We start from the raw sequence: 13,986 nt of genomic DNA, 5'->3' as shown, positions 1-13,986 counted from the left end.
GCCAGGCCTCTGCTCACAGATGCCAGTCCACCCCTTGCTCTGAGCCACACAGCCTGCACAAGAAGCCACACTCAGCCTTCCCAGGATCTGGCCGACAACCCAGCCTCCCGCCACCAGCAAGGCTTAGCTCTGAGCTGCAGGGACCTGCCGGAGGCCATGTGGAAAAGGGATCCTTTCAGCAGCTGGATGAGGTAAGGGCTCCTTCGTGGAAGCAATTAAGTTTAATACGAACATACGGAAAACTATGTACACAGCCGAGGCGCCTGGCCAGCGCTAGGGCAGTAGATGCACCCCCCTTCCCGAACCCGGAATAATGCATAAAAACAGTGGCGGAAGCACCTGTGATTTTAAAAAGGAAACTCCACTGGTAACAAGCACCGGCTGCCTTGAAGGGCATTCAATTAACGGAAGAAACAGACAATAAGACTCCGTCCATGGAGCCGAGCTGTTAAAGCATCCGGGGGACTCGTGCCTGTGCGGCTCAAAAGGAGCTGGCCGGGTCGCAGCCCAGGGCAGGGTTGGACTCACATGCAGCCTGTTACTCCAAGGAGCTGAGAGCGCGGAGCTGCAAGGAGACACGTCTAGTTCACTTGCTCCAGGCAGAGAGCCAGGACCCGGCTGCCCTCCTGTGTGAGCAGGGGCCAGTGTCCAGCAGAATTGGGGTAAAAACACAAGTTAAAACAAGGCGCCCGTCTACCTCTCTGCCTTCCCGCTGCGGCAGCCAACAAGACCACCAGCAGCCCAAAGGGGCTTCCCTGCAGGGCCCCACTCACACGTTGTCTGCTACATTCCTGGTACAGATTGCACTAAGTGAGGTCTGCAATCCCAACCCCACTCACCCCCAACCCACCCCAGCCCAGTGGGGATCAGAGCCTCTCCTCCTCGTGGATCAGCTTGCTCAGTCTCTCCACGATGATGTTGAGGTCCTTGCTCTTGTCCAGCTTGACGTAGGTGTCCTGGCGGATGGGGTGGAGGCTGACCCAGTCAGGCAGCACCTCGGAGAAGAGGCGCAGGTGCTTCTCCATCTCACCTGCAGGGAACCGGCAGTGACAGAAGGTGAGTCCCCCGCCACTGCCCCTCCTGGCTCGTGAGCTGCTGACCACCCGCAGGAAGCAACATGGGGCAGGTCACCACTTTTGGATAACACCCTTGGGTGGGGAACTAAAAAAAAAAAGGGGGCTGGAGGCCCTTCTCCACCTAGTAGTTAATCCAGGGGAGCCTGGGCTACCCAGAGCCTTTCCATGTGCTAGAAGCCAGAGGGATGACGTGAGCAAGCAGAGGAACCTGCATCAGGGTAGCAGGACCACAGGGGCCAACTATTCACCCGTGCAGTGGGAAAGGGAGGGAACGTGGATGCAGAACAGCTCGACTGGGACTAGGGCACCTGGCACAGGTGCCGTCGGGGAATACCCCTTCCCTTACCGGGCGCCATTGTAGTGCGGTAGCTGTCGATCATGTGGGCACAGGCCACCTCCACTGTCAGCGCCTGCTTCTTCTCCGCCACGAACACGGTGCGCAGCAGCCGCGCCATCTCCGGCAGCCGTGCCAGCATGGCCAGTCGCTGCTCCCGCTCCGGCGCCCGCGTCATCAGGGCCTGCAGCTTCTGCGCCTCCTTGGCTCGGATCTGGGGGAAGGAGAGGAGGGCTGGGTCAGACCCGTGGAGCCCCCGAGCACAGCCACTGGCCAACCCAGCACCAGGCTACTCACCCGCTCCAGCAGAGACTGGGACACCCCTCTCAGGGCACTGGGGGTGCCAGTTGGGGATGCCTTGGGCACCTCCTGCTCGGTGGCACTGGTTTCGGCCGTTCTCAAGGCCAGGTTGGCGAGGGCCTTTTCCATCTGTGGACAGAAGAGGCAGGTCACGGGCAGCCCCTTGCAAGCAGCTTTTACCCAGGGCAGCTGTGGCCCCACCTCACACCACAGGAACCAAGTTTTAGGCCTTTCCTGGCTCAGCCCCAGCCTCTCTAGCTCTGGTGGGGAATGTGCCCCAGTCCCACCGGCTCCCCAGGGCATAGGGTCCACCTCAACTCATCTCTCTGGCAGCTGCTGTCTTCTGCCACCCAGCTAGCCAGAAGCGAGGGGTGGGCGTATGTGCCTTCTGGTTGCCACAACAGGCAAGACAATGACTGAGGTTGGTGTAGTCAGCAGTGTTAAGCCACTGGTTAACCATTAACCCTCACCCCCAAGTGCCTCCCTGGCCCACAAACCTTGGGGGACATCATGCTCCGGGCCTTGGTCAGCACTTCCTGGGCCGTGGTCATCTTGTCCACTGTTGGAGGCTGCGGCAGCTCGGCCGGCACCACATCCGGCACCTCATCCACGTTGAAGCGGGGGTGCCACCGGGTCAGTTGGTCATCAGGCACGGCCAGGGGCGGGCTCAGAGATGCCAGGAAGGTCTAGGGCAGGGAAAGGCTGCCAGTTGCAGGCTGCGTTCCCCCATGGGCTGGGACCCAGCCCTTCACTGCAGCCTCTGCCTCCCAGCATGCAAGAACCAGAGCCAAAAGGATCCAAGGTCTTGTCTGAGTCTCTCCTCCGCTCCACACCCTCCTGCCTGCCAGGCCCCAGACTCCTCCAAAGCTGATAGCGCTATGGCCCCACCATGCCTTGCTCCAGATGCCAACCCAGCCCTGCCCTCCCTCTAGATACCCAAGGGGGGACCTCAGCATTGCAATCCTTGCAAGGGGTGGGAGCAAAGCCAGCAGGTGCCCCAGGCAGTGCACGATGCCATGAGCTTCTGCAGAAGAGAAAGCTTTCGGGAACCAGGGAAGGACCCATGCTCTGCACTATCCTGCAGGTCTGAGGGTTTTGGGGCAGATCTGCGCCGTCCACCCAGCAGAGCCCCATACCTTGTGATGCTGCTTGACCAGGTTCATCAGGTTCCTGCCGAAAACCTTGCGGCGCTCCAGTAAGCGCGATGCCGACAGGTGGGGACGGCCATCTACCTTCTCCTCTAGAGAGGGGGAGACAGGTTCCTCCGTCAGAGATGGGCATGACCCAGCTGCATCCCAGTACCCATCTCCAGGCAACATTCCCAAGACCAAGGCTCCAGAGTCTGTCTTTTGTTCTTGTACCAACAGCCTCAACATATTCCTGACTGCCACCGAAACCCGCCGTGCCCTCCACTAACCTGTCCTGTCACTGGAGGCAACAGACAGATGGGGGACAGCATACCCAGGCCTCGGCTATCCTAGCATCACCAGCCCATCCCAGACTATACCAGCGGTCCGAAAGCCCTGCACATCCCATCCCAAGCACAGCAAGCAGTGACACATACCTTCCCCCAGCACGGGCTCGATGGTGAGCTGGTAGCCAGATCGCTTCATGCCAGCCCCAAAGGTAGGGATGTTGTTGTCCTGGCGCAGCGTGTAGGAGGCAGGGTACACGGCTTTGATCTGACCCACATGCCACTGCTCAAACTGCCTGCAACCAGGGGAGAGGTGGAGCTGGAGCCCCTCTGAGCCTGAACAGGGGCTCCAGCTCGGAGGCCTGACAGCAGCCCATTGCTGCCAATGCGAAGTGCATTGCAAGGGGCAGAGAAAACACCAGCTTGAGAGCACAGAACCGAGCCGAAAGCTTTCTGGGGTTAGACTCACAACTCAACTAAAGTAGCAGCAGGGGCAGGGCTGCTGGAACCAGGATCACAGCAGGATCTTCCCCCTCCCCTGCTGTTGTACAAGCCCCTGCCCCGAGAGAAAGAGCCAGCCATCTGCCCCTTGAAGACGGCCGCCGGCCCTCTGCCGTGTGCAAGGCATCTCAGTCCAAGCCTAGAAGGTCTAGGGCGGCTGCATCGCTGGCCAGGCTACGGCAGGTCCCTGCCAGCCACCATGTGGCCGTGCCCCTTGGCAGGGAGGGCTTACTTGTGCATGATGTCCTGGACGCCCTGCTTGACCTTGGCGAAGGTGATGGTCTCGGCGCGGTTGAAGAGCATCCCTACGATGGTGTCCATGCTGCGGAACATCTCGGCCAGCACCTTGTACTTGTAGGGCAGCGTCAGCCCGGGGGGCACGTCCTGGGCGAGGGTGTGGAACCTCTGGTAGGCAGGTGCCTTGTCCCTGGAAAGGAGCAGGCATTAGCCCCTTGCTCCCAAGGGAGGAGGGCTGCACTGACTGGGGCAGGGACTGCTGAGACAGCCCACCCTGGGGAGGCTGGAGGGGGGGGGTATGTCCTCCCCCCCAGGGTCTCATTCCTTTGCCATTAGGCTGCCTCCCAGCTCTCTCTCGGGGGCAGTCGAGAGCCCTGCAGGTCACCCAGGCCAGCCCTAGCTTTGCCTGCGACAGCCAAGAAGATAGCAGGGGTCTCCCCCAGCCTGCATCAAGGTAATGGCTCCCTGAAGCAGGAGTCCCCTTCCAGCAGCCCCCAAGTGACCACCTCCTCACCTGGTTGCAGCTGGGGGCTCGCTGGGCTCTCTGGATGGTTCCGGCTCAGATGTCTTCTCCTCCGCCCGCCTTTTGCGGATCTTGGCTTCCAGCGCCTGCGCTTGCTTGAGGCGGCTCTGAAGGGCAGCGCACGTTTCTGTGGAGGTGGCGGGCAGCTTGGACTTTTGCGTCAGCGCTTGGAGTTTCTGCAGGCGGCATTTCAGCTGAGCAACGTCCTCCTGGCATGGGGAGAGGGGACAGAGACCGGCACTGAGCAGGGGAAAGCTCCACCTGGAAGCTGGAGTGTTTGCAATCGCTCAGGTCCTGCCTGAGCTGCAGGGGATAGGTGTATGGAGCAAGGAAGCACTGGCGAGACAGACCCGGGGAGGGGTTTTCCCCCCTCTGCCGGTTTCCTCCAGCTTACAAGGTCCCCGGCAGAGCCAAGAAGGGGGTGCAGCTCAGGAACAGTGCTCCCACCAGACCACCCCGGGAGCCACGGGATATCACAGGGGCCGGCAGCACCTTGTTCTGGACCCGCTCGAAGCTGCAGTTTCCCTCCTGGGTGGCCAAGCCGGCCGGCAGATCACTCTCCTGCCTGGGGCCCGGTGACAGCGTCGTGTTCACCACGTTCTTCGCCTTCTTGTCGAGGGAGGACGGGGTCGGGGGTCCGGCGGCTGCTGCCGCGCTGGGGCTGGAAACCTGCAAGAGTTCAGCATTGGGCATCACTGCCCTGTTGCAAGGCACTAACACGTCTCCCTTCTTCTTTCCTTAGGAGAGGTGCCGTTAGCCTTACGTTTCAAAGGCACTGTGATTCTGGCAGACTGAAGCCTGCTGCCAGGGGCAGAAGCAAAGCAGCGGGCCGCACCGGACGGGCGATCCCCAGAGCCCGACTCTGCCACAGGGCCCTGTCTACACTAGGCCCACGTTCCTCCGCACAGCTAGACAGCATCCTCAGCCCCAGCAGGCGCCCTGGATCCCTGCTGGGACCCTGTCCCTGCACACGTGGGCTGCCCCCTCCCCCACCCGGGCGCTTCCCCTTCAGCCTCAAGGAAGACTAACCACCGCACCCCGTTAACCCCTGCGTTACCGCTGGGAACCAGCTCCTGAAGCCACCAGTGATCCCAGCCCCCGGCCCGGATCCCAGCGCCTCCCAGCGTGCACTCCATCCCCTCTACAAAAGGCAGCACGTACCGGGGCGCGCGGCTCCGGCAGCACCAGGCGCTTCCTGGCCGAGCCCCGGACACCCTCTCCGGGCTCCGGGTCGGGGTCCGGGCGGCTCCGCTTCCTGGCCGGGGGGCGCGGGGCGGCGGCATCCTTGCGGGGCGGCGTGCGCGGGGAGGCGAGGGGCAGGCCGGGCCCCGCACGGCGGTGGCGGGCGATGCTCTTGCCCGGCGCGGGCCCGGGCTTGGCGCGCGGGAAGAAGGCAGTGAGGCGGGGCTGCGCCATGCGCCGGATGGAACGCTCGGCCCGCCGCGTTCTGGCGCCGCTACAATGTAGCGAATTTCGCGGGAAGTCCGCCCCGGGCCGTACCAACTCCCCGCCCCCCTCCCGCCGCGTGGTACGGCCCGCAGAATTGGCGCCAGTTTGCTCTTAAAGGCGCCGCGTCCCTCTTTTTGTTTCGTTTTATTTTGTTCCCTTTTCCTCCCACCGGGGCGTGGGGGGGGGGGGGGTCCAGTGCTCCACACCGCATAGCAAGATGCACCTATAGCGCTCTGGGCCTCAGTTTTCCCCACCTGTGTAATGGGCGCGTATGGTGCTCTGCTAGGGCTGGGATTGCAGGCAGGCAGGGGCCCCTCGGCGCTCCCAGCCCTGCGGGATGGTGCCAGGGTTGCCAGCTCTGCTTGAATCCATTCTGGGGGGTTTCACCCCGTGACATAAGGACACGAAGGGCAGTAGTCGGCCCCGCGGAGAGCACGTGCTCGTGCAGCTCCGAGCGCCCCCGAGGCCGCCCCGCGAGCGGTGGGTGAATGCATTGCACCCCCGCGCGCTGAAGCCGTTCATGGCCCGGACCCAAGGAGGGAAGGCGGAGCGGCGCGTCCCCTTCCCCTCCGGCAGCCCTCTGGCCTCGTGCTTCCCCCGCGAGGAGCCGCTCCTTCAAGTAGCTGTTTGTTTTCCAGCCAAGGCAGTGACAGGCCTCGCTGGGGCCTGGCTCTCGTCAGGGCTTCCCAGCACCGTGTGATATTTCCCCTCCGCGCTCCCGCTCCGAGTGCGAAAGCTGCTGGGTCTGAAGCTCCACGTGTGACGGAAACCTGGACGCACGCGGCGCTCCGAACCAGAACGCGCTCGGTAAACTCCCCGGCCCCCTCCTGCCTCTCGGAGCGAGGCTCAGCACCACCCAAGTGCAGGCACGCCACAAGCAACCTGCTTTTCCCCGAGGGGAAGGAACGCTCTCCGGTAGGAAGCCCCCCGGCATCGCTAGCCCGACTCGGGGGCAGTGGTGCATAAATCACCGTCGAGGTGAATTAATCCGGTCCCGTGCCTTGGCGAGATCAATGGCTGTCACGGCCGTGATGGATGCATTGGGCCGTGCTCGGAGAGGCCGTGTCAGGATGACTGAAGACCTCGTTCCGGCCGGGGATCCAGGCTGCTCCCGGGGAGGTCCCGGGCAGCTGCTTTCCAGGGATGCTTCCAGGAAAGCTGGACCTCGCCGCAAGGAGCCAAGCCCCGTGTGTGGGTAGCCCGTTCCGACCCCAGAGCCAGGAGGTGGATGCATCTGGGGCACAGCTGTTTCCACAGGCGGGTGATGATGGTGTGTTCCCAGCTCGGGGTCAGGGTGCGGCTGCTTTCTCCTGAGCTTTCAAGAGAAGAAGTCCCTGGCGGATGCGGCCCTCCTTGGAGGGCACCTTTCCTCCTGCAGCACCCGGGCACAGGCAGGCAGATCGCTGCACAATTACTGCTTGGAGCCGAGGGCAGAGGGGAGGGGGCAACGTGCCAGCAAGCAGGAGCTGGACTGACACCACTTCCCACCTTAGCCTTGGCAAGTCCCGGTCCTGCTCAGCCGGTGCCAAGCGAGTGTTGCGGGCCAAGCGCGGGCGGGGGTGGCGTGGGCTCGATTCCTTGTGTGTGCATGAAAGCCGTCCCCTTGCTGTGCCAAAGCAAAGGAAGAGCGCCCCGAAAACTCGTATCGCCAAAGCACCCACAGACGAGACCCGCGGCTGAGGACACGCGCTCCACACACCTGTGCAGACAACACACCCCTCCAGGTGGGCCGTGTCTAGGCTGTAAGGACCTGGCGTCGCTCCGGGTTGCCACCCTGGTGGGATGCGGATGAACGCGTCTCCTCCAGTGCTTGGGACTGCTGGGGTCTCTTCCCAACTCCCTGCACGCCGCTTCCCTCTGCGCCGCTCGCCCCGCTATCCGGGAGGAGAGGACAGCCAAGCCCTCGTGCATGGGCGATGGAAGATGCTGGCGACAAGGGGGCTATTGCTGCGTTTCCTGGAAGGCCGGCAGCCGCGCAGGACACGGCGTGCCAGGCCGGAGTTTGTTTACCGCTGTGGTTCTGGGCGCCTGGCTTCTGCGGGTTCGCGGGCGCTTTGTTAACGGAGAGCCCTGTGGCAATCGATAGCAAACTGGCCTGGCGCAGGGCGCGGGAAGGAAGGAGCCTCGGCGGGCAGCGAGGCGCAACGGGCCCTTGCCACAGCACGTGGCTGCAGCCCCCCGGGGCTGGTGGATGTGCAGCCTGCCCTGAGCAGCACCAAAGCCCACCTGGACTGCCACGGAGCGGGACCCTCCAGGTGGCAAGGGGCTGATGCGCTGGGAGGAAGGCCCCGTTCCCGTGCGGGCACGGCGCGGGGCGTGCACCGCTCAGCCCCCCGGGCGCCGCGGGCTGGCATGCGCCCCGCCGGCCCTTGTCCTGCAGCGGGCGCGGCCCCGGCCCCGGCCGTGCCTCCCTGGGTGCACGGGGCCGGCTCGCCGCAGCCGGGCAGAGGCCGCCAGGTGGAGCCGTCGGGGAGCCCGGAGCCGCCCCTGCCCCGCATCAGACTTTCCGCGGCGGCCGCTCGGGTTACGCGATGCCCGGCGCGGCTCCCATTGCTCCTCCCGAGCGGAATTGGCGGAGGCGGCGGCGGGCGGGGCCGGGGCCGGGGCTGGGGCCGGGGCCGGGGCCGGGCTCGGGCTCGGCTCCGCTCCCCGCCGGCCCGAGCCGCAGCGGGGCCGCCCCCGCCCCGCAGCCCGCGGATCGCGGCCGCGCGGGGATGGAGCCGCGGCTGCTCTGCGGACTCGCCTACTGGCTGCTGCTGCCGCTCGCGCTGCTGCCCGGTGAGTCCTGCCCCCGGCCGGGGGGCCCTGCTGCCTAGGGCTGCCTAGGGCACGGCTCGCCCTGCCCGCATCCCGCAGCCGGGGGGCACCCCGCTGCACCCCGCGCGCCTTGCGTGGGCACAGAGCCACCCATGTCCACTTCGGGTTTGCCTGCACCCTGCGCGCCCGGGTTGGGTGGGTGGCGAGCCGCTGAGGTCGGCGTAGGTTTTCTAGACACTTTGCTTGCACCCTGGGCACCGAAGGTGGGTGGGCACAGAGCCACCGCTGTTGGCTTGCGGAGACCAGCGAGGGCTGCTGAGTTTGCTGGGCCCAGGATGCAGGGAGTGGGGCTGGAGTGTCCTCCCTGGATGAGTCTGGGAGTTTGCAGCCCGCTCATGGGCAGGGCCTGGCACATGGAAGGAGCTTCCCTACTGCATGCCCTCCAGAAAGACCCTGTCCCTCCTGACCCTCCAGAAAGACCCCATCCCCCTTGACCCTCCTGAAGACCCCGTCCCTCTCGACCCTCCAGAAAGACCCCATCCCTCTCAACCCTCCAGAATAGACCCCTTCCCTCCTGACCCTCCAGAAAGACTCAACCCTCCAGAAAGACCCCGTCCCCCTCGACCCTCCTGAAGACCCCGTCCCCCTCGACCCTCCTGAAGACCCCGTCCCCCTCGACCCTCCAGAAAGACCCCATCCCTCTCAACCCTCCAGAATAGACCCCTTCCCTCCTGACCCTCCAGAAAGATTCAACCCTTCAGAAAGACCCCTTCCCCCTCAACCCTCCAGAAAGACCCCTTCCCTCCTGACCCTCCAGAAATATTCAACCCTCCAGAAAGACCCCATCCCCCTCAACCCTCCAGAAAGACCCCTTCCCTTCCACCCCCACCAACTATGAAACTATGAAAGAGGGGCCAGGCCCAGGCAGGACTTGGCTCTGACCCGTGTCAGCCCACGGGCTCTGTTAGTGCCGTGCTGTGGGGCAGCGCAGGTAACCGTGACCCTGGGAGTGTCGGTGACAGGTGAGGCTTTATTTAAGGGAAGTTTTTGCAGAGTTTCTTAGGAGTGAGAAGGCGTCGGGGCCGCCGGGCGGGGCTCCAGGGCTGTGTTACCTGCCTGGCAGAGCGTCTTTGCTCTCACGCGTCCCTGCTTGCGCCTCCCTGTCTAAAGTCTGTGCTTGTCTCCCGGCAAAGACGAGATTTCACAAATATCTTGAGAGCAAACTCCAGCTGCCCCCTGGCACTGCTGCTCCGTCCCGGAGTTGTTTCGCAACCATGTGCCCAGGGTCTTGCGAGACGCTGGGGTTGCTAGAGGCGGGCGGCCGCTGGAAAAAAAATCTCAGCTGTCTTTCCAGGAGCCGCACAACTTTGCCTCGCTCTGGACTTTCCCTCCCGTCCTGCCAGCCTTCAGTCAGTAGTAAATCCTGGGTCGTCTGTAGGCGTGGAGCTGGGGCGAAGGGGGAGACCCCCCCCAGCTGCAACATCTGGCTCTCGGCTAGATCCAGGCCGTCACAAAGAGCTGCTCTAAGACCATTTTAAGCAACATTATCCTCCAGAGACGGATCCACCGCCCCCCTCGGCCATCGCTTGGCCAGCAGGCTGGAAAATACCAGCGTCCCCAGCCTTCCCAGAGAGAATCGGCTCTTTCAACCTGCCCTCCCCAGCGAGGTGCGTTCGCGGACCGCAGGCTGTCCGCTCGCCGGGACACACGGGCTCATGAAAGGCCCTTTCGGGCCACGCCGGCCCGTCTCCCTGCAGAGGCAGGATCGTTCTCAACAACTTCCTTGTGTTTTGTCTGGCCTACTTTAGCAAAGGTCCCGAGCGGCAGGGCTTCCACCGCTCCCTCGGGAGCGCAGCAGCGGCCAAGGACGTGTTTAGCTTCCAGCGGCTTCCCCGCCCGAGTGCCAGGCGGCCGGGCTGCTGGGAAGGAAGAGCTGTAGGCGTGAAAAGCCCCGGGGGGACTCTCCTGTTCTCTTGCTTGCTGAGCCGGGGTAGCAGGACCCGGTGGCATGGGTGGGGGGAAGGAAATATGACTGCAGCATCATGAGGTCAGAGGGCTGCCTTGAATGCACCAAGACCTGTTAGCATGAGCTGAGATTTGCAGAGGTGCCGTGGGCCTCTCTTCGCTGCGGGCACGGGGCAGCTTCCGATTTGTTCCAGCATGTGCATGGGCTCCTGAGAAGTGACTCAGAGGCTGATGTGCAGGATGTGAAGGGTTTAATTATAGCTCGGCCTGTAAGAAGCACTGAGTGTGCAGCCAGGCACTGGGTCCAAGCCTACCTGTGTGCTCAGGGAAGGGAGATGCTGCAGGGCAGGGGCCGTGGCTCGGGCTGGAAAAACCCCTCCCTCCATTGAGGACACTGGCCTTTTCTCCTGGCTTCGGCGAGCTGGCATCACTCTCTGCCTTGCCAGGGTGCCCGTGCTGCTCTGGTTTTGTGGGCGCCACAGCAACAGCCTGCATGCTGTGGAGTCTCGTTAAGACAGTATGCCGGTCCCGACGTGGTTTGTTCGTTAGGGAGGCTCTTTCGCCGAGGCCTGCCCGGTTCTTCCCTGCCCTGTCCCAGCGCCCCTGCGTGCTTCACTCGGTGAGTGCCCTTGCGTCCATGCAGCAAGTCCAGGCAGCACCGTGCATGGGAGGGATATGGTCACGAAGAGCAGCCAGGCTTGCAGGACCGCTCTGGAAGACTCCTGATTCCCAGGCTGAGGCTCAGCCTCCTGCCTTCCCCCTCCTGTGCTGCTTCCCTGGGCCTCTGGCCCTATTTCCCCATTGCTCCCAGGTGCGGGGCACTTCCTGGGGTCTGCGCCCAGGCTGGCCAGCCCTGTCTCCAGTGCCAGGGACCTCCCTACGCCTTGCCCTCTTCCCCACTTCCCTTCCTACCCCCAGAGTTGGGTGGGCAACATGAACACCTCAGAGTTGGGTGTTCATGTTGCCCCCCGGATGGCATGTGGTGCACAGCAAAGGAGGGCAGAAGCATGTCAACGAGCACAGGCCTCCCCCAGCAACATGCTCCCGCTGCCTGGCATCCCCGAGGCGTCGTACAAAGCCCCGTGGCCAAAAACCAGGATCCAGCTTCCGGCGCCTCGTGTCGGGGGCTGCAGTGTGTTCCCGGTGGGGTGAGGGAAGGACACGCTGTCCCTGCCTGCAGGCAGCCTCGGTCAAGGCCGGGCCCCCCAGCCCAAAGCCTGGAATAGCAGGAGGTATTCTTAGCGCGGGCGGGCGGGCGGGCGGCTGTTTACCAGCCACCTGAGTTGAGCTGATGTTTTTTGTCTCCCCTCCTTAAATACATGCTCCATCCTCCTTCGCTGCTGCCCTGCCGCCTCCTGTGGTCAGGTGTATTTTTTTTCCTCCTTTCTCATTTATAAAAAGAAATGTCAGCAGTGTCTGAAAGAGAGGAGCAGTTTCTCTGCCATGAGGACCCGGGCAGGAGGGGAACAAAGCTCCCTGTGCTCTCGGCATGTGCACAAGACCCCTGACAGTAGCACGCATGCCGTCCCCTGCCTTGTCCTGGCGTGCATCCCTGCATCTGCCCATCCCTGTCAGGCTCGAGGTCCTCGCCTCCTAAATATTGACCCGTTCTCCCGCCCCGGTTCATCTCTCCCTGTTTGGGCGGATGACGGCTTCCCTTCTCCGCTCTGCCCAGCCCCCCGTTGCATTGTTTGGGAGCCTGCTGTCCGTACCACCTCATGAGCAACCTTCAGGAAAAGCTGCTTGCGCAAACAGATTCCAGGCGGGTGGGTGGGCGGGCGGGCGGGGAGGAATGTAAACGGTCCCACCGTGCCAGGTCGCCAGGCTCGTCTGCCTTGTGTCTGTCCTGCCGGGCCTGCCAAAGGGCACTGAGGGTGGCTGGGGAGCTCCCTGCCCTGTTCTCATTGCAGAGGTCATTAGAGATGTGCCGGTGCCCCATGCAGGGCTGCTGCCTGCTGCTTATTGATGGCTGAGATAAAAAGCCCATCGTCTCAGGGCCACTTCTGGACTCGCTGGCTGGCTCTGCCTGCCCGCGTCAAGGCTGCCCTCCGCAGCACGATGCCAGGGGCCGTTGGCATCGCCTGGCCGCAGCTCATGGCTGCGAAGGGCACGTGCCGCCCCAGGCTCCGTGCAGGATGCAGACCCGTTCCGCTCTCTATTTGCTTTCCATTGTTGCCTGGTCCGGTCACAGGGAAGTGTGACACGGGGGCCGTGCTCTGCTCCCGGGGGCCACTTGCAGCCGGGCTGTTTGTTGAAGCCTGGCGTGTTTGACTTTGCTGTTCAGGCAGCCCAGATTTAGGGCTGCGAGTGGAAAATATGATGGAGGCTTCGGGAATGGAGCTGCTGCGAGGGGAAACTCCAGCGCGCGGGGGGCTGGGAGGGATTTCGGGCTGCCTGGGGCTCACCTCCACCCAGCTCCTGGAGCTGAAGTGGGGCTTGCAAGTCTGTAGCTGCTCCACCGCCCTTAGCCATGTTCCCCAGTAGGAACTCAATTATATTAAGCCAACTTAATCCCCTCCCTGCAAGTGGCAACACTACAGGGGAGACAGAGAGACTCCCCTGGTGTGAGCACGTGGATTAGGCCACGGGACTTGGCACCCACTCCCATCTCAGATCAGACCTCTTTCTCTCATCCTGGACCTGCTGGGCTGGGACCTCGGGCTGCTGACCAGGCTTGTTCAGTGCCCGCCGATCCCAGCCACCCTGGGGGTTAAGTGCCCAGCCTGGGAAGACCGGCCCAGGGGAGAGATGTCTTGTCCGGGGGTTTCTGGCTCTCCAGGGAGCGGGGCAGTGCTCTGAGCTGGTGCAGCCCTGGGGGTCTCCAGGCCCTGCGCCTGCCATGCTGTGAAGGTGGGGTCTGAGGCTGGGGTCTTCCCTTCCCAGCTTTCGGGAAGAAGCAGGCTGGGCCTGGCACTCGCTGCAGGGGCTCCCTTCCCTGGGGCTGAAATGAAGAACTGGGTTGCTTCGTGGCTGGGGCTGAACAGTTGCAGGCAGGTCAGGGCTGGAAATCCCCATGCCGTGCTCCTGGCCCCACCTCCAGCTCACATCAGTGTCCCCCTCCTGCCAGCGAGCAGGGCAGTATGACACATGCCAGCAGGGCCCCAGGCAGCAGTGTGGCCGTGTGGTTAGAGCGCAGGGCTGGGCAGGTGGGACAGGAAGGGGGGGCTGGTTCCGGCGTTGCTCCAGCTATGCCGCTGCCCCACGGCGCAGCCAGGAGCCGGACCCCTGCACTTCCGCATCCCTGGCTGCAGAGCAGAGATAAGGGCTTGAGCGGCTGGAGGGCGGGGAATGAGGTGGGATCTTGGCCCGCAGCGTGCTGGAGCCTGGGGAGAGTGGGGCCACATCTGGGCTTCAGAATGGGCACCACCCATGCCCAGGGAGATGCCCCGGCTGTGCCACTCCTCTGCCATGCCAGGCCCCTGCTGCCCCT

General features: G+C 63.6%; 2 protein-coding genes across 4 annotated transcripts in view; one reads left to right on the top strand and one right to left on the bottom strand.

Moving 5' to 3' along the window:
- Window positions 1–206: 206 nt before the first annotated feature.
- On the bottom strand, window positions 207–8,195 carry CDT1 (chromatin licensing and DNA replication factor 1). Its single transcript, XM_006259810.4, has 10 exons — window positions 5,547–8,195; window positions 4,878–5,054; window positions 4,377–4,594; window positions 3,858–4,052; window positions 3,275–3,420; window positions 2,847–2,950; window positions 2,208–2,396; window positions 1,708–1,839; window positions 1,423–1,624; window positions 207–1,030 (listed from the first exon to the last, which is right to left on the bottom strand). Exons 1-10 carry the CDS (start codon window positions 5,799–5,801, stop codon window positions 867–869), a joined length of 1,782 nt encoding a protein of 593 aa, XP_006259872.1. The 5' UTR covers window positions 5,802–8,195; the 3' UTR covers window positions 207–866.
- A 281-nt stretch (window positions 8,196–8,476) lies between these two features.
- Window positions 8,477–13,986, top strand: part of PIEZO1 (piezo type mechanosensitive ion channel component 1) — a 42,966-nt gene continuing 37,456 nt past the window's right edge. For all 3 annotated transcript variants that reach the window (XM_059713950.1, XM_059713949.1, XM_059713948.1), the window contains exon 1: window positions 8,477–8,612. In XM_059713950.1, coding sequence (XP_059569933.1) covers window positions 8,549–8,612 — 64 coding nt within the window. In that variant the 5' untranslated portion in view covers window positions 8,477–8,548. The remainder of the gene's footprint in view (window positions 8,613–13,986) is intronic.

This window comes from Alligator mississippiensis, chromosome 10 (assembly GCF_030867095.1).
Source record: "Alligator mississippiensis isolate rAllMis1 chromosome 10, rAllMis1, whole genome shotgun sequence".
Taxonomy (NCBI): Eukaryota; Metazoa; Chordata; order Crocodylia; family Alligatoridae; genus Alligator; species Alligator mississippiensis.
This window is presented reverse-complemented; position numbering and strand designations above follow the sequence as displayed.